We start from the raw sequence: 22,147 nt of genomic DNA, 5'->3' as shown, positions 1-22,147 counted from the left end.
CTTCTCGTCCCACGGCAGTGGAGAGGGAGGGTCAGACAGAAGAGTCAGGGAGCCACGCACCCAGTTTGTCTCTTCCCCTCTCTCCTCCTCGTCCAAATCGCTCTCCCTTGAGTGTCTGTTTGTTGTTTGTGTAAAGGGTTCACAGAGCAAGGAGGGAGGGCGAGGTCAGGGGGTCGGAAGGCTGGTCACTGCCGCTGGTGCGTTGGGCGCCGGCGAATGCGGAGACCTCCGGGCAGGTGAGGACAAACGAGGACGTGTACGAAGGGTTAACAACGGGGAAGGGGTCGCCGAGGACTTGGACTTCACTGTGTGTAAAGAGAGAAGCCGTCAGGTGGGGGGGCGCGTCTTGGCTGGTCTGGAAGGGCAGGGGCGGTGGTGGCGGGGGCGGCAGCAGCCAGCTGAAACCGTCTTCCTTAGCGGATGCGGACCCCGGCAAATCTCTCACCTCCGCCAGCGGGCCTGGCCCCGGCCCGGGCCCCTCTTCATAGGGGATCTTGCAGCCCGGTTTGTGGGCCACCAGCACAAACTCCAGGCGCTCCTTCTCCTTTTGGAGCTCGGCGATCTCCGACTCCAGCTCTGCCTTTTCTTCCTCCAGCTGATCAGTCTCCTGAGGTCCCAGGGGCCAGGTCACAGGAACAGACGAGGAAGGAGGAAAGGGAGTCAGTGACCAGAGAATGTAGCTCGGGACCCCTCCCGAGGGTTGCTACAGCATGGGGTGCAGGGGGAAGGAGCCAGGTGGACATGGATGTACACAGAGGTTTGTTGAGTGAATAAACAAATGTACGTTGTTGTGCCTGATGGCCAGTTGACAGGTTGATAGCCTCACTAGTCACTGGAGGATGTCCAGGGGCCTGATGAGGTGACAGCAGGGGAAAAAATAATACCATCCAAAAACCAATAAATAAAGAATAAAGGATCGTTTATTACTTGAGAGTCTGGGAGTTGATCTTTAGCTCTCTCTTGGGTAAAGACCACCTGATCTTAGGTGTGTCCTGGTCAAGACCAGGAAGTCTGGATTAGTCAGTATTTACAGTTACACAACATAGCATGGGGGTGTGAAGGGAACTGTAAATAACTACAGAACCAATGCACTTAATGAGCCTGGCCTGGAAAAGGGAGTAACTGTGTACACCTGTGAAAGTCAAAGTTAACAAGGCACCTGTGTTATCCTACAAGTTATAGCTAGCAAGCCACCTGCATTATCTTGCTACCCTTTAACCTTTGACCTGAGAATGTTTGCTCAGCGTCATACAACCTCAGCCGCAGCGAGTCCTTGCTATAGAGACATCACAACCTCATCAATGACTGGGACCTAAGTTGTGACCACTGGCATAGAGAAGTCTCTGTCCGAACACCAGCCAGAAGGTCAACCTATTCCCCCTTTTTGTTTTTCCACTTTCAGTGTTTAATGTGCACGCTCAACAAGAGCTGGTCCTTCTGGATTATAAGGAATTCCAGTGGGACAACTAACATTTCATGGCTGCAAAAAATTTTGAAAACTCCCGCTGGGGTAGGCAGGGCTATTATTATTTTCTTAGGAACTCTCACCTTTGCAAATGACAAGAGACAATGTTGCTGTATATGCCCTACAGTCTTGCCCGCGTGGTGAATAGCATGCAAAAAATGAGAATAAGTATCTATACTAACATGCACATAATGAAGGCTGCCAAATTAGAATATATGTGTTACGTCCCTTTGCCATATACCTCACTTGACTGGATGCCTCGGGAATTACAGCCTTCTGATGGAATTGATGTAGGTGCAGTTCGGCTTGTTGGACAAGACTGTACAATGTGGCATCCTGTGATCTGGAGAGTTTTGGCGTACTTTGATAGAAATCAGAGTGCGAAAGCCTCGCTTGTTGAAAAAATCAAAGCAGTGAGTCTATTTGTGTGACGATTTCCTTCTGCCACTGGTCCAGGAAGCCCAGAGTGTGAACACACATGACCTTATAAAAGGAAGCAGTCCTATTCTGAATGGTTGCCTGCAATCACACAAACAAATGAAACTGAGGGGGATCTAAAGTACTTTTTAGAGTGGCTGGCTCTAAATTAGTGATATTAGCTATAGAGGTGGAGTAGCATACAATGTTAACAGGTTCTGCCAAGGTACATTCTAGTATGGCAATCACAGCAACCAATTCTGATCTTTGGGGTAACAATTTTCTGATGATTTTGTGATATCTTGAGTGAAAAATCATCCCTTATAGGGGGTGCCACTAAATCCTTTAGTTTCTCAGCTAATAACTATGGTTTTAACAGCTAGTAAAAGAATTAGTTGAGCAATACAATATAATCTCCTGGTTCAAAAACCAAACATTGGCCTGGAAGATGGCAGACTGGTGCACAGCGGAGAAAGAGCCTCTCTGAGATTTGGTGTCCTGACACGGGAGTGTAGCAGCTTGAGGAGGAGAAGAAAGAGAGAGGAGGGTCCAGGGACCCAGAAAAGATCTGAGGTGAGAATTGAAGTCCATAAAGGGCACAGAACTGCATGGACCAAACTCCATGTGGAGAAAGTTTTAGGGGATACAGCAGAGACCTGGGTCGAAACACGCTCCAAACCCTCTCTTACTCGACCTCAACACTCTACTTCAAAGTTATCCGTCTGAGGAAACCAAGGATTATGTTTGATAACTGCTGTCTTACAACATAGGAGAAATCAGCTGGGCACTAACTTGAACGCCAAGATGGCATGAGAGATTTCCACTGCAGAGACAAAACGCTGCATTCAGTCAATGAACTCTGCCCCATTACCTTGGCTGACTCTACGGTGCTCACCCATGTTCCTTTTTCGTTGTTCTTTTCCTTTTCTTGCTTTTCCGTTGTCGGTGTGGCGGCGGTGGTGGGTGTTTTGTTTGTGTTTTTCTCTTTGCTTCTGTCCTTTTCTTTTGCCAGCCATCCATCTCCACAGCCGAGTCCCCGTCATTGACTCACTACAGTTTTCCCCTGGGTGAACCTCCTTGATCGGATTCAGGTACCGACACTGCCTGGAGAACCAGCCTATGACCTTGAACGTAACGAAGTGGTGACAAGGGTAAAAAGTAGAGAGACGCAATCGGCTTACAATATGGAGGTCCAGGGAGCTCTTGACTCTTTCACAGAGAGCCCCAAGAGACTGGTGCACCTTGGCTTTATTCACTTAGACACGGACACAGCCAATTACAATTACACAAGAGTCATGTCTCTCACCTTCCCTGGTTTTTGTCAGGATAAACAACAGAATCTTAGGTGTTTTTACTTTTCCCTGCTGCCTGTCAGCACGCTTGCGTGCCTTCTTTCTTCTTAGTGCTCACTGAGAAGGTCAAATAGGCCTCAATCTTTCTATCTGATCTCCCAAAACCCACCACCATCTTTTGTTCATTTATTTTTTATTCCAGGGATCGAACTCGGGATCTTGTGCTTTCAAGGCAGGTGGCAGAACCACTGAGCTAAATTTCCGGCCCTTCCCACCATCATTTTTTAGGAGACTGAGCCAATGATGTGTAATTGGCACAGAAAGGACAATTCTAGACAGCAGTAAAGAACAGGGGCTGGTACTGTGAGTGCTCTGGGGCTGCACCCTCACCCAAGTTGAGGCCCTGGAGGAGAGACTGCAGCTGCCCCAGCCTCAGTTCGGCAGTGGGTGGAAAGGGGCTCCTGCCAGTTAATGCCAAGTACACAGGGACCAATCTCTGCCATCCCCACAGAAATTGTTGAAGTGGTCCTATACTCACCGCATAAAGATTTCCTTTCTGTTCTCTAATCTCTTTCATCCTTCTGGTGTTTGCCCAAGTTTCAGCCACCCTGATACTAGGTCAGGTTTCGTTGTCTGATGGCTTCCTGGGTTCTGCACTTTTGCTTCCTGTAGTGACCACCTCTGCGCTTCCTGATTCAATGTGAAATCACAGAATCGCTTAGTCTGCAGCTCCTGCTGGACCACTTTGGCCCAGAGGCCAGGGCTGGGGCTGTCATCACCGCCGTGTTCCCAGCAGTGTCCTGAACAGGGCTGGTCTCCAGCAGCCACTCCACAAATGCTTATTCAATGGCAGAAAGAGAAAATGAGCACACATTTGAGGAAAAAGCGCGTGCACGATGAAATACATGAGTGGGTGGATGACTGACTGCATGAGGCAGGGAAGGGGAGAAACCCACGTGACTGCCCTGGAGCTGTGTAGCAGAAGTGCTCTTCATCTTTTCACTCATCTGTGACATTCCCAAGAAGAGAGGAGCCTCAGGCAGAGGAAGACGTGGCGAGAGTCAGCGGGGATGGAGAAGGCTGCAGGGACCTCTCCAGGTGCCCGTGTGGGAGCGTCCCTTGGAAGACCTCACATCCTCAGGGGTGGTGCGCAGGTGGGGCAAAAAAAGCACACATCGCCCGGAAGGTGGAATTGAACCACTCTGTCGCTAGACAGCTACAGGTTTGAAGCCTGCACCCCAGACCACTGAGGATCATCCGGGCAGGAGGCCATCTTCTCACACACCCATATAAAGGCCAAAAATGGCCTCAATTTTTCCAGTATGATTATATAACTTGTGAAATGTGAAATAGTTAATTTGAATACCTATACATTCTTTTCATATAATTCTCACCACAAATGACATTTCAAAGTTCTCTCTGTCTTGCCGTACGGCATGAATCATCCTCACTCTGGATGTTGGCTATTTACATAGCGCCCTGCATTCTGGGAAGCAGATCTCAGGGACCTGGTCAGGTGTTAAAGAGGCAGCAATTCCTGTGTCCAGAGTGCAACCTCAGTTTCAGAGAAGAAAGTAATAGGTTGAGGGGAGGGGAAGGGAATGGGAAAGAAAAGTAGATGCAAGAAATTTCACCTACAGGAACAAATTACCTATCATGAATGCTATCATTATGTACATCTAAAATGTGCTAATTAAAAAGAAAATAAATCATCATGTTTAGCACTGGGCATGGTGGTGCCTGCCTGTAATCCCAGAACTCAGAAAGCTAAGCCAGGAGGATCACCCTTGAGCTCAAGGCCAGCCAGGGCCACATAGTTAGTTCAAGCTCATGTGAAACTACACAGGGAGACACAGTCTAAAAAGAAAGGAAAAGAATAGAAAAATAAAAACCTCTTGGCTGGAAATGGTGGCTTAAGCCTGCAATCCCAGCATTTCAGGTTGAGACAGGAGAATCACCTCAAGTTGGAAGCCAATCAGTGCTACCTGGTGAATCCAGGGCCAGCCTGAACTATATGAGACTGAGACAGGAAGATAGCGTGTGGTTAAACTTGCCTGGAAAAGGAGGAGGGACAGGATCCAAGAACACATGCTCAGAACAGTTCCTAAAGCCCAGCGTGTGGACTTGTGAGAACTAGAGCAGGTTTTCCAGGGGATGGCGGAGACCTGATGTCAGCATCAGGAGGGGGTGATAAAAAAACACAGTTCTGTTGTTAGCTCCCTTGTTTCTTGCTCTTTTTAATTTCTTACCTTACCTGGGGCATTCATTCTGTTGGGCATCATGGAGTTGTAATCCTTGATATCAGTTTCTAGAATAACCTTCAGAAAACTTCAGAGAGCTGTTTTGGTGTTTCTCAATTTCCTGATGTATTCTTTGTAATGGAAGTATCTTCTTTTTCCATCAATCTTGGTTGGAGACTGTTTCCTGTGAGGCTTGAGATACTTTACTCCAATGTCATCTTGACTGTAGGGTTTGTGTTGAGAAGTCTGCTGTGATACTGATGGGCTTTCCTTTATACGTGATTTGTTTCTTTTCTCCAATAGCTTTTAAATTTCTGTTCTTGTGCTGAATTTCTTTATTTTTATATACCTTGGTGAAGATTTATTTTTATCATGGGTAATTGGAGTCCTGTAGGCCTCACTTATGTGTATGTTAAACTCTTTTCCCTCCTTTGGGATGTGTTCTACCCTGACTTCTGGAAACATATGTTTTATGTCACTTACACTCTCCTGCTTCTTCATAAATTCAGATCAATCTTATGTTACCATTCTTTTCATCATCTAGCAGCTGCTGGATTAATTTCTGGTGGTCCCTTTTTAGTTTTGAAATCTTTCTTTTCATGATAACGGACTGCTACCCTGCCTTCTCAATCTGATATTCTGTCCTCACATTGACTCATCCTGCTGTATTTACTTTCTTTGTAACTTTTAATTTCCTGGATATCTGAATGTATTTCACGGATTCCATTTCTTTCCTATGCTCCTCACTCATGGTTTCCATCATGTTCCCGAGCACCTCTATTTTTTAAAATCAGTATATGTATTAGACTTACTAAGCTTGTCTTTCACTATGGCCACCAGCTCTAGTTACCTGTGAAATAACTTCTGCTTTGAGTTTTTTCTAGGGCCTCATTCATCTGCTCTGTCACTTCTGCTGTTTCCATTTCAGAGGGTCCCAGTGTGAGATTTTTAGTGAGTTCCAAGTGATTTCCCCTGGGGTTTGCCTTAAGTGAGCTGAAAGTTTGGAGGAGATTACATCTTGTTTACGTGTCTTGTGATTTTCCAGTTTAAAAATTTTTAATTCCTGAGTTACTGCTTCTAAATTGCTTTTGGCAAGTAGCTTTGTGGCCAGTATTCAGGACCCTTATGGAATGAGTAGCTCTCATAACTGTCTTCCAGGTGGAGCTGGCTTTGGGGTTTGAGCCTTTTACAAGATCCTACATTTACAATTTACTGGGGATGAGAAGTTTCTGCCTATGTGGCCCGGCCCCCAGTTCTTTGACACTGGTCTATAGAATCTTTTTAAGATCCTCACACGAGCTCAGTCTTGGTATGTCAGGAAAAACCAATGCTTAGCACAATCATGTCACATTAACTAAAGTATCACAATCAGCAAAAGCAGCAGCTTCACACTCACCCTAGCAAATAACAAATGGAAAACTATTATTTTTCTACCTTTGATTGTCTGAACTAGCTTTGTGGTCACACAACAAAATCTAAAATGAAACAGAGCCAGGGATTTAGTTCAGTGATTCTGCTCCTGCCTTGCAAGTGCAAGGTCCCAAGTTCGATCCCAGGTACCAACAAAAAAAGTTAAAAGGAACCAGAAAATTGTATGCAAGTAAAAAGCTCTCAATGCAGTGATGTTACCCTTAGAGGATAAGCCTTAAAAGGAGTTAGGGGTAAAAATAAGAGCAATATAAAAAGAGGATGAGCATTAGAAAAAGAGGAGTAAAGCTGCAGGACAAAGGAAGATTGTGAAAACTTTGAAAAACTGGTGCAGAATACAGGAGGAAAAGAGAGAAGGAAGACCTCTGCAGAGGTCACCGTGCTTCTGCGGGTTCAAGGCAGCATTCCCAAGCAGGGAGCCGGCTCTGGGGTCAACAGTGGCCTGCCAAGTCACTCCTTTTCATGGAAGTCTTTCTCCTTGCTGTGCCAATGGACTTCAGTTCTTAATCCAGGTCTTTCCAGCATCTCGAGGACCCCCTCCTTCTCCTCCTCTCTCTGCTCTAGTCCAGTACCACGACACCAAATTTCAGAGAGGCTCTTTCCCTGCTGATCACCACTCCTCCGTCTTCCTGAAAGACCCAAAACGGCCACCCCACATTGAGTCTTTGCCATAGTGTTCTCTCTTGCATCTTGGCCCACCCTGATAATGCAGGGTGTACTTCTTTGCCTACTTTTACTTGGCCTAAAGTCACTCAGTAGTGCCTGTTTCTTTTTTATATTTCATTAAAAATTTGCTTTTTGAAACAGAAAAAGAGCAGCCCTGGGGCACAGGCAGCCAGCAACTAAATCCCTGCCGCCCTGGAGCTTACTGCTCCTGGAAGGCTATGTGGGAGAAGGACCGTCTCTGTCGGCGTCCCAGTCTCGCAATATGGTCTTCTCATCACTGTCATATAAGTATTCCTGAGCTGTGTGCAGCTGCTAAAAATCTGAGATGTCCCTCCCTCCTCTAGTGGGCAAAGGTCGGCCATGAATTTCTGGGAGCAGAAGCCTGGCCTCTCCAGCCATGAGAGTAAAGTTAGAGGCTAGGAGGAATACACACAAACACGCCCCCACACACACATGCACACACATGTACACAAAGAAAATAACTCTGTGCTGAACCAGCTTATAGAAGGATAAAAGGAGGCTAGAAGTCAAGCAGTGCCTCTCATGAGGGACAGGTAAGGAGGAAAATGCTCACTGAGAGAGTATGGTGAGCTCAAGGGTCTCAGGGGCATCCTGGGTGAAGGAGGGAATTTGAGACAGGTGGGATGCTGAGAGATATCAGCGACAGCTCAAGGGGTAGAAAATCAAACCTCACTAGAAGAGGTTTGAGAAATCCGCACTCTCACCATTGCAGACCATCCCAGTCGTGAACAGAGCTCTCCGGGTTCTATGCACTGCTGAAACTTGGCTCTCTTCCCCTCAACATGTGTCTTCTGATTTTCTGTGGCCACCTGTTTTGGGATACGGACACAGTGGGGCAACCCCAAGGCTCCATGAACAAGTGCATCGCTGTTTTGTTTTCTCAAAGCTGCAGTGGATCCGTTCCCACTACAAGATCCAACCCTCGCTGCACGGCAGTGAGCACTCTGGGGAGGGAGGCGGAGGTCCTGAGGTCTTTTGAATGTTTTAGCAAATGAATAAGAGGGAGCTTTGTCAGTTGTGGTGGCACATACCTGTTATCCCAGCACTCGTGGGCTGAGCAGGAGGATCGGGAGTTTCAACTTAGACTTGCCAGCACCTCCTATGCACTGGAGACATGGCAGGGACAGAGCCCTCAGGCCTGGCCTGCTCTCCTATGGCTCAGAAGGAAACAGGGGATACAGATCCATCCCCAGTCAGAGACAACGCAAAGAGGACAGGAGGGCCTCATGGGACTGAGGGTGCCCAGCAGGTGTGTCTAACCCTCACTGAGTCTCAAGAAGAACTTAACATAGGAGGGCACAGCTGCACTGAGTCCTGGAAGACACATGCAAAGTATGGATGAGGCTAGAAGTCTGGGTCCAAAATAAAGCAAGCTCAAAGACCTGCTCAGGAGAAAGGGTTTGATGAAGGGAAGGAGATACATGTTCATGGTCACTGAACAAATCTGTGGAGAGAGGTTTTCAGGGACCAGTTTCTGCAGGCTATTAATTCTCCAGGTGAAACAGTTCAGACTTTCTCTGTAGGGCGCTAGGGAGCCATGGCAGGTTCTGACCACAGGAGGGTAGGGGCATATTTCTTCTTCAGGATGACTCCTCCAGCCATCACACTGAGAGTGACTGCAAGGGAGGAGAACAAGACTAGAGAACAGACCTGGTACAAAACCAAAGGACACAGGACTAGGATAGGGATTTGTCAGGTATTTAGGGCCCGGTGTTGCAGTCAACACTTGTGTCCCAGTATTCTGAGAGGCTGAGACAAGAGGATCTCAAGTTCTAGCCCAGTCTGGGCACTTTAGTGATGTGGTGAAAACCTGGCTCAAATTTTAAAAAGAACTGGAGATGTAACTCAGTGCCAAAACCCTGGATTCAATCTCCTCAGTGCTCCCCTACACCACCACCATAATTTAGGTGGTTGAACTTATGATATGTTATTGGCTTGGGACAAAGAACTCTAGTAACCAGTAAAGGCCAGGGTCTGGTATTGTGTGTTCTGAGGCTGCACCTCACCCAAGCTGGCGCCCTGGTGGAGAGATTACATCTGCCCCAGCCTGTTTGGGAGTGGGCAGAGAGGGACTCCTGAGTGCCATGGCCCAGTGCACAGTGAACAGTCCCTGCCATGCCCATGGCTATTATTGGAGCCTCCACATCTGGGCTGGGGAAAGGCTTCCCCTTTTGTTCCCTGATCCTTCTCATCCTTCCAGGGTCACCCTGATATTAGGACATCAAAGGAGAAAGCTTGCCTGTCAGCTTGCTGTGCTCTGCACTTTTCCTTCCTGCAGTCACCACCTCTGTGCTTGGTAATTCAGGGTACAATGGGAGGACCCCTTAGTCTCTGGATCCCACTGGACCGCTTCTGCCCTGAGGCCAGGGCTGGGCTCTCATCAGCACCAAGTCATACCCTGGACAGGGCTGGTCCCAGCAGCCCCTCCACAAATGCTTGCCGAATGAGAAAATGAAGAAATATTTCATGAAAGATTGCACACATGATGAAATACTTGCGGGCATGAAGGATTGTCGGAAAAAGCCAGTGAAAGGGAAAAACACAGATGAACATCCTGGAGCTGTGTAGAAGAAATGTTCTTCATGTTTTCCAGTCACCACTGATATTCCTGAGAAAAAGGGAACTACAGGCAGAGGCCCACCTGGCAAGAGCATCAATGGGAATTGTAGAAGGTTGCAGTGGGACTGAATCTTGGGAGACCTGACACTCCGGTGCGGTTGGCAAGTCTGGAAAAAAGTATCGCCCGGAAGGTGGAATTGAACCACTCTGTCGCCAGACAGCTACAGGTTTGAAGCCTGCACCCCAGACCACTGAGGATCATCCGGGCAGGAGGCCATCTTTTCACACACCCATATAAAGGCCAACAGAACATAACTTTTCCCAGTAGGGTTACATAGTTTCTGAAAGTGTGAGAGCGTTGATTTCAACACCTATAAATCATTCTCGTGTAATCGTCACCCCAAATGACATTTCAAAGTTCTCTCTGTCTTGCCGTACGGCATGAATCATCCTCACTCTGGATGTTGGCTATTTACATAGCGCCCTGCATTCTGGGAAGCAGCTCTCAGGGACCTGGTCAGGTGTTAAAGAGGCAGCAATTCCTGTGTCCAAAGTGCACCCTCAGTCTTAGAGAAGAAAGTCATGGGTTGAAAGGAGGGAAAGGGAATATGGAGAAAAGAAGATAAAGATATGTCCCATACAAGTTCAAATTCCCTATCAGGAACACTACCTTTATGTATATTTAAAATGTGCTAATGAAATTTGGAAAAAAATGAAAAAAAGATGCTGTCATGTTAAGCACCGGGCTGGTAGTGATCGCCTGTAATTCCAGCACTGAGAAAGCTGACCCAGGAGGATCACCCGAGACTTCAAGGCCTGCCTGGGACACATACTAATTATCAAGCCCAGCTCGAAGGACACAGTGAGACCCTGTCTCAAAGCAAATGAAAAGAAATACCTCTTGGCTAGGGATGGTGGTGTCCCCCGCTTTCAGAAGTTGGGACAGGAGAATCCCCTCAAGTCGGAGACCAGACTGGGTTACCTATTGAATCCAGGGCCAGCCTGAAGTACACGAGACTGACCTGGGAAGGTGAGCCACAGCTCAAACAGGCTGGGAGAGGAGGTGGGACGAGTTCCAGGAACACAACATGCTCAGAACAGTTCTTAAAGGCCTGCTGGTCTTCTCCTGGGAACACGAGCATTTTTCCCAGGAAATGCCCTAGACCTGGTGATACAAAAACCGCAGTCCTGTTGGTTGCTCCCTGCTTTGCTCCTTTCTTTAATTTCTTGCCTCACGTGGTGGATCCATTCTGCTGAGGATCATGAAATTGTAATCCTAGATACTGTTTTCTAGAATATCCTTCAAACACGTTGTTGTGCTGGTTTTGTGTTGCTCAGTATCCTGCTGTGTTCTGTCATGGAAGTATTTAATTTCTCCATCAATTTTGAAGATACTTTTGGGGCATAAATCAATCTCAGTTGGTAGTTTTTTTACTTTAATGCTTAAACACAGCCAAGCTCTCCTTGACTCTATTGTTTGTGGTGAGAAGCCTGCTGTGATTCTGATGGGCTTTCCTTTACATGTGATTTGTTACTTCCTTCCAACAGCTTTTAATTTTCTCTATTTTTGCTGAATTTCTGGAATCTTGACTATTGTATGCCTTGGTGAAATTTTTTTAATCATGGCTAATTGGAGTTCTATATGCCTCACTTAACTGCATGGCAAACTCTTTTTTCATGTCTGGGGAGTTTTCTGGCATTATTTCTGTGAACAGGTGTTTTAATTCATTTGCGCTCTCTCCTACTTTTTCATTGACTCTGACCAATCTTATTATTTTTCTTTGCATCATTTAGCAGATTCTGCATTTATTTCTCATGGTTCCTTCCCATTTTTAAGAAATCTTTCTTTTCATTGTCACTGACTGCTATTGTGTCTTTTCTATCTCATATTCTGGCCTCACCTAGGAGATTAAAAGTAAACGCAGCAAGATTAGCCTAAGTATCTGTTTGAATGTGTTTCATGAATTCCATTTCTTTCCTATGCTGGGCATTCACATGAATTCCATCTTTCCTATGCTGGGCATTCATGGTTTCTATCATGTTCCTGGGCTCCCTCTACTTTGTTGTTGTTATTGTTGTTGTTGTATGTGCACTAGAGTCACTAAGTTTCTGATTTTTATGGTCACCAAGTCTGTATTTATCTGTGAAATAATTTCTGCTTTGATTTTTTTTCCTGGAGCCTCATTCATCTGCTTTGTTACTCCTGCTGTCACCATTTCAGAGTTTCTAGGTGTGTAGCTTTCAGAATGTTCCCCCTGATTTTTTCTTGGGTTTGCTTTGGAGCGGTGAAAGTCTGGGTGAGGGGATTTACATCTTGTATAGATAGCTTCTCATTTTCCAGTTTTTAAACTTTTTCTTCCCGAGTTGCCGCTTTAAATCACTTTTGGCAAGAAGCTTTTTGCCAGGATTCAGAACACTTAGGAATTGACTACTTCTCAGGGATTTCTTCCAGGGGTAACTGGCTTTTTGGTTTAGAGCCATTTACAATGTTTTACATGTACAATTTCTTAGGGAGAGATGTTTCCACCTACTTGGTAGAGTCCTGGGTTCTTTGGCACTTGCCTGTAGAATGTTTCTAAGACCCTTAGGCAATCTCAGTCTTGGTCTATGTGTAAGGGAAAATGATTAACACGATCATGTCACATTGGTAGAGTAATACAATCTGCAAGAACAGCTACAAAAATAGCCTAGAAGATGACAAAATGGTAACTATTAACTTTTAACCTTTGACCATGTGATCTACCTTTGTGCTCATACAACAAAATCTAAAATAAACCAGAAAACTGTATCTAATAAATGAACCCTCAACGTGGCCATTTTACCCTTAGGGAACAAGTCTTACAAGGGGTTAGGGGTTAAAATATAGACCAGTAGAAAAGAGGAGCAGACTAAGAAAACAGGAGGAGCATTAGGAAAAGAGGAATAAGTTCATGGAAGTTTCTCTCTTCCACAGCCCCGCGGACCTCAGTTCCCACTTCAGGTCTTTCCGGCCTCCTGAGGCCCCGCTTCCCTCCTCCTCCTCCTCCTCCCGCTGCTCCAACAGGGTCAGGACAGCAAATCTCAGCGAGGCTGCTTCGCTGCTGATCACCACTCCACCCACCTCCTGGAAGCCCCAAAAGGACAGTCCACACGGCGTGTTTGCCACTCTGGAGGTTTTCACTCCTGCATGCTGCTCCACCCACACTGTAGGGTGTCTTTCTTGCTTTCATTGGCCCCCAAATCACTCTATAGAGCCCGTTTGTTTTTTATCGTTAATTAAATGTTACTATTGGTTAAGAAAAGAGAGAGGCTACCCCTGGACAAGTGCAGCTGGAAACCAAGTCCCTGCAACCCTGAAGCTCACTACTCCTGGAAGGCTGTGTGGGAGGACAGCTCCCCGTGGGTGCCTCTGTCTTACCGCACAGTCTCGTCTTCTTTGTCCTGTAAGGATTCCCAGGCTGTGTGCAGCTGCTGAAATTCTGACTCAGCCTTGCACGAACATCTGGGAGCAGAAGCCTGGCCTGCCCGTGGTGACAGTCCCGTTAGATCCTAGGAGGACAGCACGTACATGTGCATGAGCGCGCACACACACACACACACACACTCACACACACACTCACACACAACCACCTGCAGAAGAGAACTTTGTGATGACCCAGCTTACAGAAGGATGGAAGGAGGCTAGAAGGAAGTCAGGAGTGGCTCCCCATGAACAAAGGCCATGGCTCTCACGAGGGGAAGGTAGGAGGCAAATGGTAGCTGCCAGGAAGGTTTGCTGTACTCGAGGGTCTCAGAGGCATCCCGGTGCAGGAGGAAGTTTGGTCAGAGGTGGGATGCTGAGAGGCTTTAGCAAGGGGGTAAAAAAAACCCTCCTCACTAACAGATGTTTGAGAAGTCTGCACTCTCACCATTGCAGACCATTCCAGTTGTGAACAGATTTCCCCAGGTTCTATGCACTACAAAAACCTGGCTCTGTCCCCTCACATGTGTCCTTCTGATTTTCTGTAACTTACTCTTTGGGGATATGGACAGATTAGGGCGATCCTAAGGCTACACCAACAAAAACCATTGCTATTTTCTCTTTTCAAAGCTGCGGTGGCGGCTGAACCATCACACTGAGACATCCAGCCCTTTTTTTTCATGGCAGCAAGCACTCCGGGGAGGGCGGTGGTGTCCCAGGCCCTTTGAATGTTTATCAAATGAATGAGCAGGAGAGATTTTTGGGTGTGGTGGCACACACCTGTCATCCTGGCACTTGGGAGGCTGAGGCAGGAAGATGGGGAGTTTTGACCTAAACTTGCCTACCAGTGAGACTCTTTCTCAGAAAACATGTTTTCCAAAGCACCTCCTGTGAATTAGGGACCCAGCAGGGACTCAGCACCCAGGACTGCCCTGGTCTCGCAGGCCTCAGAAGGAAAGGTGGATACAGATCTGTCTGCGGTCAGAGACAACACATAAGCAACAGGACCGAAGGCCCCATGAGAGTGAGGGGCCCAGTAGGTGCATCTAAGGTTGACTGAGTGTCATGAAGGTTTTCATGGAAAGTACGGATGAAACTAGAAGGCCAGGGGCAGAAAATTCCAAGCTCAAACACCTGCTTGGGAGAGAGGGCTTGAGGAGTGGAGGCGGGTAAAGTTTCACGGTTATGAAGCAAAAGTGTGGGAAGAGACATTGGCAAGGGCCACTGTCAGCAGCCTTGAATTTTTGAGACTTTCTCCTGAGCGAGGTAGGGAGCCTTGGCAGATTCTGAGCACAGGAGGGCAGGGAGATATTTTTGCTTTAGGATTATTTCTCTAGCCATGAGGCTGAGGGTGAGCAGGAGAGAGGAGGGCAAGACAGGAGAACAGACCTGAAACAAGACCAAGAGCCCCAGGGAAGGATAGCAGGATTCGCAGGGCATTTAGGGCCTAAGTTGGCTGCAGACGCTTGCGAGCCAGCATTCTGGGAGGCTGAGACAGGAGGATTTCAAGTTCCATCCAAGTCTGGGCAATTTTGTAATATAGTGACAACCTGACTCAGAATTTTTAAAAGACCTGAAGATGTAGCTCCGTGTTAAAGCCTTGAATTCAATCTCCATCTTGCTCCCCACCCCACTGCCCCACCACCCCACCACCCCACCACCATGATTTGGCTGGCTGAATTTAAACCGAATCATTGGCTTGGGAAAAACAATTCTAGAAAGCAATAAAGAGCAGGTCATGGTGTTGTGAGTGCTCTGGGGCTGCAGCCTCACCCAAGTGGGGACCCTGGAGGAGAGACTGCCTCTGCCCCAGCCTTAGTTTGCCGGTTGGGGAAAGGGGCTCCTGAGTACCAGCACCCAGTGCACAGTGAGCTGTCCCTGCCATGCCCACAGGTATTATTGGAGCTGCCCCATCTGGCCAGGGAAAGCCTCACCCTTCGGTTCTCTGACCCCTCTCATCCTTCCAGGGTCTGCCCTAGGGTCAGGCATCCTGACACCAGGTCAGGTTTCCTTGTCTGACTGCTACTGTGTTCTGTCCTTTTCCTTCCTGCAGTCACCACCTCTGAGCTTGGTAATTCAATGTACAGTGGCAGGATCCCTTAGTCTGAGGCTCCCACTGAACCGCTTCAGCCCTGGGTCAGGGCTGGGGCTGACAACACCCTCATATTCCTGGGAGTGCCAGCCACAGGACCATTCCCAAACCGCCATGACTCAAAGGCTTGTTGAGTGAGGGAATATTTGAGTGGGCAAATATTTGATCAGACAAAGTGCACATGTGATGAAATACACGCGTGTGTCAATGACTGACTGAATAAGCCAGGGAAAGGGTAAAACCCACACGAATGTCCTGGAGCTGTGTAGAAGGAGCTGTGTCATCTTTTCTGGTCAGCTTTGATATTCCTGAGAAGAAAGGAACTGCAGGTAGAGGCCCACTTGACAAGAGCATCAGTGGGGACGTAGGATACTGTAGCGCCCTCCCCAGGTCATGGCAGGGGAGCGTCCCTTGGAAGACCTCACACCCTTAGTGTGGTTTGCAGGTGGGGCAAAAAGAGAAAGCGTCGCCCGGAAGGTGGAATCGAACCACTCTGTCGCCAGACAGCTACAGGTTTGAAGCCTGCACCCCAGACCACTGAGGATCATCCGGGCAGGAGGCCGTCTTCTCACACACCCATATAAAGGCCGAAGGAACATAACTTTTTCCAGTAGGGTTATATAGTTTCTGAAAGTGTGCGAGCGTTGATTTCAACACCTATAAATCATTCTCGTGTAACCGTCACCACAAATGACATTTCAAAGTTCTCTCTGCCTTGTCCTATGGCATGAATCATCCTCACTCTGGATGTTGGCTATTTACATAGTGCCCTGCATTCTGGGAAGCAGATCTCTGGGACCTGGTCAGGTGTTAAAGAGGCAGCAATTCCTGTGTCCAGAGTGCACCCTCAGTTTCAGAGAAGAAACTCATGGATTGACGGGAGGGGAGGGGAATGGGAAAAAAAGAGGAAGCAAGACATGTCATGTACAGGTACAAATTCCCTATCATGAGTGCTATCCTTAGGTGTATCTAACACATGTTATTAAAAAGAAAGAAGGAAATCATGTTAAGCAACAGACATGGTGCTACATGCCTGTAATCCCAGCACTCAGAAAGTTGAACCAGGAGAATTGCCTGTGAGGTCAAGGCCATCCTGTGCCACATTCTGAGTTCAAGCCCATTTCATAGGACATAGCAAGACCCTGTCTCAAAAGAAAAAAGAAATAGCTCTTGGCTATCATGGTGGCTCAAGCCTGCAATCCCAGCTTTGGGAGGCTGAGGCAGGAGAATCACCTCCAGATGGAGGCCAGCCTGGGTTATCTACTGAATCCAGGACCAGCGTGAACTACGTAATGAAACTGAGACAGGAAGGTAGGGTGGGGCTAAAACTGGTTGGGAAAGGAGGTGGGACAAGACAAAGGACAATGGACAAATGCTTAGAACAGTTGCTAAAGGTCTGCATGTGGACTTCTGGGAACTTGAACAGGTTTTCCAGGAAATGCCCTAGACCTGATGTCAGCTTCAGGAGGGGGTGGGGTGATAAAAAAATCACAGTCCTGCTGTTGGCTTCTTCTTTCTTGCCTGCCTGGCAGATTCATTCTTTTGGGCATCATGGAGTTGTTTTCCTACATACTGCTCTCTAGAATATCTTTCTGAACACTTTGAAGTACTGTTTGGTGCTCCTGAATTTCCTTGTGTGTTCTTTCCATCAGTTTTGAAAGTTAATTTTGGGGGATACATCAGTCTGGGTTGGTGGTTGTTTTCCTTTAGGACTTGAACACTCCAAGCTCTCTTTGATTTGAGAGTTTGTGTTGAGAAGTCTGCTGTGATTCTGATGGGCTCTCCTTTATCAGTGATTTGTTTCTTTTCTCCAACAAATTTTCATTTTCATTCTTGTGCTGAATTTCTGGAACCTTGACTCTCAAGCCTTGTTGGAGATTTTTTTATTATGCTAATTGGAGTTCTATAAGCCTCTTGTATCTGTGTGTCAAAGTTTTTTTGCCTGTGTTTGATGCATTTTGCCCTATCTCCTGCTTTTTCATCCACTCTGATCAATCCTATGGAATTGTTCTTTGTATCACCTAGAAGCTACTGGATTGACTTCTCACAGTGCCTTGATATTCTTAAGAAATCTTTCTTTTCATGATCACTGACTGCACTTCTGTCTGCTCTATCTGATATTCTGTATTAATATTGGCTCATTCTGCTGTGTATACTTTCAAACTAATTTTTAATCTCCTGAATATCTGTTTGAATGTGTTTTGTGGATTCCATTTCTTTTCTGTGCTGGGCATTCATGGTTTCCATTGTATTTCTGAACTCCTCTATTTTTTTGTCTGTGTCTGCATTACAGTCACTATGTTTGTATTTCATTATGGTGAGCATCTCTAGTTCTCTGTCAAATTTTGTCTCCTTTTATTGCACAGAATCTTTTTTTTTTTTTTTTTAGGTACCAGGGATCAAACTCGAGTCCTTGTGCTTGTGAGGCAGGAGGCAGAACTGCTAAATCCCCAGCCTTTTCCTTTTATTACAGATAGGTAAGTTAATTAGATATCTTGTGGGCAGTTAGACAGGGTCACCCTCAAGTAGCCAACACAGCAAGGAGCCAACATGAAGGACAACCAAGACACATTCACTGAAGGCCAGAACTGTAAAAGGAGAGAAACTGACACACCCTTGTGCTTCCCCTGTGGATAAATAGCAGTGATTGCTATTCTAAACAGTTGTCAATCACCAGGGTGGGAGGCCAACCTTTCCAGGAAAGATCCCTGACCCCACCTTTACTGAAAATCCTTCTAAACTTGTGATGTGACTTTCTCCCCCATTTGACCACCATTTAGTCAATACTGCCTGGGCGACTGTACTTGTAATCTTATTGGTTGGTCTTGGTTTTGCCCCACCTCATGCCCCCCTTTTAATTTTACTTTGGGTCTATAGTTTTGTCCCACCTTGTACCCACCTCACCACATGGCTTTGTTGTATAAAACATCTTTGAGAAGTAGCGGGGGTAGGCAGCCCACTTTCTGATCCGCCTTCTGTCCCTCTGAGACAGAAGCTTTCTTTCCCTCAATAAAAATTTCCTACTCTTAACCCCTGTTGTTCCGAGAATTCATTCTTCAGTTTTAGTGAACATGAACTTGTGTTTCAGATATCTAGCAGGTTTGGGAGTTACATGTTTGCCCCCTTTATCAGGTTGATTTTTTTTCTAGAGCCTCATTCAACTGCTTTTGTTACCTCTGCTGTTACCATTTCAGAGTCCAGGTGTGTGGCCTTCAGAACGTTCCCCCTGGGTTTGCCTTTGGGGAGCTGAAATTTGGGTGAAGAAGGGGGTTACATCTTTTATGAACGTTTTCTCATTTTCCACTTCTTAAACATTAAGTTGATTGGTACATTTTAGGTATACAATATTTAATTCATCACTGGGATCTTGTACCTTTACATGATGTACCTTAGTTCTTATTTTTCCCCATTCCCCTGCCCTCCCTTCACCTCCTCCACTCTTCCCTCATTTGCCAGTTTTTTTAATTTTTTTTTCCCTGAGTTGCCGCTTGTAAGTCACTTTGGCAAGCAGCTTTGTTGCCAGTATTCAGACCTTGTGAAATGACTAGCTTTCAGAGGTGCCTTCCCTGTGGAGCTGGCTTTTGCGTTTTGAGCCTTTTGCAAGGTCTTCCATTTACAATGTATTGGGGATGAGAAGTTTCTGCCTTCTTGGCCCAGCCCCTGTTTGTTTGTTTGTTTGTTTTCTTTTTTGGGTTGTGGGAGGTGGGGGCAATGGTCTATAGAGTCTTTTTAAGGCCCTTAGGCAATCTCAGTCTTGGTATACTGGGAAAAACCAAGGATTAGCACAATCATGTAGCCTTGGCTAAAGTAGTACAATCAGCAAGAACAATAGCTTCCAACACAGCCTAGAAAATGACAAACTGGTAACTTAATTTTCCACCTTTGGCCACATGAACTAGCTTTGTGGACCTATAACAAAATCGAAAATTAACAAGAAAATTATATGCAATGCATAAGCCAGCAACATGGTGATTTTACCCTAAGGAGACAACATTTAAAAGGGCTTAGGGGTAAAAACATAGAGCAATAGTAAAAGAGGAAGATCACACAAACTTTGGGAAACTGGTGAGGAAGACAAGCAGGAAAGAGAAAGGAGGCCTCTGCACTCCCCAGCAGTCACCATGTTTCTATGGAACCGTTCCTGCCCCGAGAAAGCACTGCCTGCTGAGCCGCTCCTTAGCAGGAAGTCTCTCTCTGCTATCCGCTTGGAATTCAATTCTTGATTCGGGTCACTCCAGCCTCCTGAGGACCCGCATTCACTTCTCCTCCTCTCCCTGCTCTACTCCAGTGTCAGGGCACCAATCCTCAGAGAGGCACCTTCCCTTCTGATCACCACACCACCATCTTCCTGGAAGTCCTAAAAAGGCCAGTCCACACTGGGTTTTAGCAACTGTGTTTGCTCTTGCACGCTGGCCTGCCCTCACACTGTTGGGTGTACTTCTTTTCCTACTTTTACTTTGTCCAAACTCACTCTGTACAGCCTGTTTTTAAATAAATTTTTAATTAAATGTTTGCTGTTTTTTGGAAAAAAAAAAAAAAAAAAAAGCAGCCCTGGGCCAGGGGAAGATGTCAAATACATCCCCATTATCCCGAAGCTCAGTACTCCTGGATTCCTATGTGGGGGAACAACTCCCTGTTTGTGCCCCATGCTAGAAACCTGGTCTGTTGGCAGGGCATGGTGGCACATGCCTGTAATCCCAGCACTCGGGAGGCTGAGGCAGGAGGAGCGCTATGTGTTCGAGACCAGCCTGGACTACATAGTGAGTTCCAGGTCAGTCTCAACTACATAGTGAGACCCTGTCTCAAAAAACCAAAAAAAAGAAAAGAAACCTGGTCTGTTCTTCATTGTCCTGTCAGTATTACCTGGCTGTGTACAGCTCCTGAAAATCTGAGTCATCCTTCCCTCCTCCAGTAGGAAAAGGAGGGCCATGACCTTCAGGGAGCAGAAGCCTGACTTTCCTCACAGTGACTGCCAGGTTAGAAGCTGGGAAGACAACACACTCACACACACACACACACACACACACACACACACACTCTCTCTCTCTCTCTCTCTCGCACACAGGACTCTGTAGTGAACCAGCTTGCAGCAGGAACAGGGTCAGTCACCCTGATGCCAGGGCAGGTTTCCTTGTCTGATGGCTTCCTGCGGTCTGCACTTTTCCTTCCTGTAGTCACCACCTCTGCGCTTGGTAATTCAATGTACAACGGCAGAAGCCCTTAGTCTAAGGCTCCCACTGGGCCAACTCGACTGGGGCTGTCATCACCACTGAGTCCCCAGCAGTGCACAGGATGGGGCTGGTCTCTAGCAGAACTCCACAAAGGCTTGTGACTGAGGGGTTGAGAAAATTAGCAAATATCTGAGGGAAAAGTACAGGTGTGATGAAATACACAGGTGCATGACTGACTGAATAGCCATTGAAGGGTAAAACCCACATGTATATCCTGGAGCCATGTAGAAGAAACGTTCTTCGTCTCTTCCAGTAACCTCTGATATTACCGAGGAAAAAGGAGCCACAGTCAGAGTCCCACATGGAAGAGCATCACCAGGGATGTAGAAGGCTGCAGACACCTCTCCAGGTGCCGCCATGGGAACGTCTCTTGAGGGAACTCACAGTCTCACCTGTGCCTCCCAAAAGGGGATCAGAGAAGGAGCATCGCCCGGAAGGTGGAATCGAACCACTCTGTCGCCAGACAGCTACAGGTTTGAAGCCTGCACCCCAGACCACTGAGGATCATCCGGGCAGAAGACCATCTTCTCACACACCCATATAAAGGCCAACAGAACATAACTTTTTCCAGTGTGGTTATATAGCTTGTGAAAGTGTGAAAGAGTTAATTTCAACACCTATAAATCATTCTCGTGTAATCGTCACCACAAATGACATTTCAAAGTTCTCTCTGTCTTGCCATACGGCATGAATCATCCTCACTCTGGATGTTGGCTATTTACATAGCGCCCTGCATTCTGGGAAGCAGCTCTCAGGGACCTGGTCAGGTGTTAAAGAGGCAGCAATTCCTGTGTCCAAAGTGCACCCTCAGTTTCAGAGAAGAAAGTCATGGGTTGACAAGAGGGAAAGGGAGTGGGAAAAAAAGAAGCATCACGTTCAGGTACAAATTACCTAACACGAATGCTATAATTATGTATATCTAAAATGTGTCAATTTAACAAAAAGAAAAAAATCATCATGTTAATACCAGGCATGGTGCTCCATGCCTGCAATCGCAGCACTCAGAAAGCTGAGCCAGGAGGATCACCGGCAAGTTCAAGACCAGCCTGGGCCACATAGTGAGTTCAAGCCCAGCTCAAATTACACAGGGAGACCCTTTCTCAGAAGAAAACAAAGGAAAAGAAATACTTCTTAGATAGGCATGGGGGCTCAAGCCTGTAATTCTAGCATTTTGGAAGTTGGGACAGGAGAATCACCTCAAGGTGGAGGCCAGTCTATGCTACCTGGTGAATCCAGGGCCAGCCTGTAGTACCTAATGAGTCTGAGACAGGAAGGTAGGGTGAGGCTAAAACTGGCT

At 46.7% G+C, this 22,147-nt stretch overlaps 2 protein-coding genes across 2 annotated transcripts in view; one reads left to right on the top strand and one right to left on the bottom strand.

Annotated features, from left to right (window-relative positions):
- LOC104855699 (protein fosB-like) lies at positions 1-21,209 on the bottom strand. Its single transcript, XM_033765741.1, has 2 exons — positions 21,120-21,209; positions 1-703 (listed from the first exon to the last, which is right to left on the bottom strand). Exons 1-2 carry the CDS (start codon positions 21,207-21,209, stop codon positions 140-142), a joined length of 654 nt encoding a protein of 217 aa, XP_033621632.1. The 3' UTR covers positions 1-139.
- Rtn2 (reticulon 2) overlaps positions 1-22,147 on the top strand; it is a 54,759-nt gene that overhangs the window by 4,677 nt on the left and 27,935 nt on the right. The gene's annotated exons all lie outside the window — the stretch shown is intronic.

The sequence above is a fragment of the Fukomys damarensis genome, unplaced genomic scaffold (assembly GCF_012274545.1).
Source record: "Fukomys damarensis isolate Sample0158 unplaced genomic scaffold, DMR_v1.0_HiC HiC_scaffold_19, whole genome shotgun sequence".
NCBI lineage: Eukaryota > Metazoa > Chordata > Mammalia > Rodentia > Bathyergidae > Fukomys > Fukomys damarensis.
Note: the sequence above shows the minus strand (reverse complement) of the source record. Positions and strands in the feature narration are given on the sequence as shown.

Bases quoted from the DNA above. Each gene is read 5' to 3' on its own strand.
- LOC104855699 (XM_033765741.1), bottom strand. From the start codon at position 21,209: ATGGCGGCACCTGGAGAGGTGTCTGCAGCCTTCTACATCCCTGGTGAT. The intron at 704-21,119 runs GTAATATCAGAG...CCCATGCTGTAG, and splicing joins CTGTGGCTCCTTTTTCCTCG to CAACCCTCGGGAGGGGTCCC.